Genomic DNA, 3,082 nt, shown 5'->3' with positions numbered 1-3,082 from the left:
AATAATGGATCGCGTATAAAATTCATCAAAACTCTCATTATCCTTTTGTTTTCTATCACGAATAAGTTCCATTATATCACTATCAGTAAGATGATCTTGAAAATGAAATCGTAAAGCCTCACACAAAGCTGACCATGTCACTCTAGCAACGGACTGCGTATATCTCCAATACCAATCAAGACATCTACCAGTAAAGAGAATGTGTAATGTGCTCACAAAGACTTTCAAAATCTCCTCCTAAACTACTGTTTGTTTAGAGATGTTACTATATAAATAAATTTATCTACCGACATCTTTGTCGAACATCCGCTAAAAGATATGTTCCAACTCTGAATAAGTTGAGCTATCGTCCACTATTATGAACTATAGAAGAAGTTGTGGAAATACGTTGAAAGTTGTTAGGAGCTGGATAACTAGGATGAAAACTTTGTGTACGATGAACACTGGTAGGTATTGTCTCAGAACGACGATCATTCGCAGGCAAACTTTCTGAATTTTGTACCCTAGGTTCACTGCGTAAAGCAGGAAATTCTTCCCTTGGCCATTCCGGTTCTGTGGTCTTGGTATAGCTAATTGTGAAATTTGTGAAGTTAAATCTCTTAAGGCATTTTGAATATTAGAAAACTCTGAATTAAACTTAGTTTCGAGGCCAGAAATTCTTAAATTTAAGTCCTCATGAAGAGCTTGAGACGATTGTCCGTTTGAATTATCGGAACTACCAGTAGCTATAGGTAATGAAGCACGAGCAGATTGGTTTGAACATTAAGTGTCCAATCTAGAGGATTTGAACTCTCTTAGAAGATCTAGTAGCTCTTCTAGATTGTAATAACCTGGGAACTGCACCTCTAGAGTTTTGTTGTTGACTCAAATCTATATCTAATTCACTTCTTACATTAATTAAACTATCTTCCCTACATGACTGTCGACATTGTGGACAAGTCGGTGAAGTTGTTATCCATTCAGTTAAACAAGTCTTATGAAAATAATGTTGGCAAACTGTTCTAACTATATCCGATGCATTATTTAATGAACTGCAACATACGGAACAATCTCCTAAATTCCCTATCGAAGGCAAATTATCTCCGCTATGTCTTACCGCCATTTTCAAATTAATTTATAAGTTAACAATTAGTTAGAAATCAAAAAAAAATACGAAAACAAATTTTACAAAATGAAATAAATTCATTATTAAATTCGACTTAATTTACCAGTTGATCGTCAATTGAAATTTTACAAAAGTTTATCTATTATATATTATCTTATTAAAGGTTCGTATTCCTAGTAAGATTTCCGCTTTTGAAAACCTGGTCTAGTTAAACGGACGAAAGACTAACAAACTAAATCAGTCTTTGTAACTCCAGAAAACAAACTAAGCACTCAATAGAAAAACCTCAAAGAAACCGAAGGGAATTTACAAAAACAAACTACTTGCAGAAGTATATATTAACTCTGAACGTAATGTCTATCAAACGGTCTAAATAATAGCCTAGCAATTATAATAGCAATTCCAGAAAGAAAACATCATATTCTAGTAAATATATACAACGAGATTTTTTTTTTTTGCGTGGGACTCAAAGCAAGATTAAAACGCTTTTAATGTTACATCCAATCATTTAAATCAGATAGCTGGCGTGGGCCCCACGTTGGGCGCCATTTGTTACGGCCACCTAGCTGTCTACTGAATGTCGGGATTGTCCTCGGCACGTACTGGTTAGGGTCTAGCTCGTCGGCAACCGGGGTGGGTCTGTACAATCCCTAATTCACAGCCGTAAACAAAATATTACGTGCCTATCAAAACATTGAACTCTAAACCAACAACAATTAACTATTATAAGCTACATACCCCTATACTGAAACTAAAGAGATAGATAAACTGATGACCAGGGGCCAGATGTTGTACTCCCCGTTTTAAATGTTTGCCCTCCCAACCTTAGATTCTCTCATCCGATAAATACTTGTAGCGAATCCCCAAAACCAACCACGATCAACTGTTTAAGTCGAAATTACAAAAACTTAATTGTCCATATTCACAACAATAACAACATTTACTTTATTTGAATATTAATATTTGAGCTTTCAAGAAAACAAAAAGCAAACGAATATTCATAACAAAGTTATGACGTCACTAACATAACATTATTTCTTCTTTTTACTTAAGAACTATAAGAGAACTATGTTCATTTAACATAGGATTAGCATCGTATTAAATTTAATAAAACGTTATGACTATTTAAGAATTAACATAGGGGTTTAAATATAAGTAAGAAGAGTAGGGTAGTCCCGATTTATATAAGTTTAACAAAAAAAAAAAAAAAAAATCTGATGGTGTTATGAAATTTCAATAAAATTTAATTTTTTTTTTTTTTTTTTTTTTTAAGGGAATTTATAAATATAAACCAATATTTAAGAGTTAAGAAAATAATAAAAAAACATAAATTTACATAACTTAAGTACTTACTCACTTTTCCTTCAGCTGGCCAGTCCTCCGGATTGTGGTGTTAAAATGTAGACGAAGTGCAATGATAATTTTCTTGGCTCTAGATATTATTTTATAAATATAAATTCCACAGTAGGTTTCAAACTAAAATTCGATTTTCTTCACCCAACTCTTTTTACTTTTACAATATTGGTGAAATTATCAATTTTGATATTAGCAGGGTTTTGAACTTCTTTTTAATATGTTTCATTTAGTGACCGATTTCGAAGGCAAGACTTTGATGAAGTTTGGGAATTTTAAAGCTTATAAAAAGACAGCATCCTCCATACAATTAAGTTTATTCAGAAATCTTCCTAGCAGAATCCACGTGGTGGGAAAAGGTCCTTAAAGTATTATTTTGGTTGGATGTTTGGAATTAATTTAGTACAAACATCCAACAACAACATACAAAAATGTCGAAGTTCCTACATTTCATAGAAAATTATCAGGAAAATGTATCAAAAACAAAGGCATTGTACTTACTGTCTGATCTTCGAAAGATTTGAGGAAGGTAATACTTTCTAATTTTAAGTATTCACAAATTTAATTGATTATATAATTCAACACGTTTTTTTTTTTTATTGTCTTCTGTTTTACTAATAGCGG

General features: G+C 32.3%; 1 protein-coding gene across 1 annotated transcript; it reads right to left on the bottom strand.

Annotated features, from left to right (window-relative positions):
• Window positions 1-343: 343 nt before the first annotated feature.
• LOC119615648 (RING-H2 finger protein ATL30-like) lies at window positions 344-1,102 on the bottom strand. The gene is made up of 2 exons (XM_037971656.1): window positions 831-1,102; window positions 344-569 (listed from the first exon to the last, which is right to left on the bottom strand). The coding sequence occupies exons 1-2, from the start codon at window positions 1,100-1,102 to the stop codon at window positions 344-346; spliced, it is 498 nt and encodes a 165-aa protein (XP_037827584.1).
• Between the last annotated feature and the right edge of the window lie 1,980 nt (window positions 1,103-3,082).

The sequence above is a fragment of the Lucilia sericata genome, unplaced genomic scaffold, assembly GCF_015586225.1.
Source record: "Lucilia sericata isolate MDLA Ls3-8-SP2 unplaced genomic scaffold, ASM1558622v1 Contig006583F_arrow, whole genome shotgun sequence".
NCBI classification, from domain to species: Eukaryota; Metazoa; Arthropoda; class Insecta; order Diptera; family Calliphoridae; genus Lucilia; species Lucilia sericata.
Note: the sequence above shows the minus strand (reverse complement) of the source record. Positions and strands in the feature narration are given on the sequence as shown.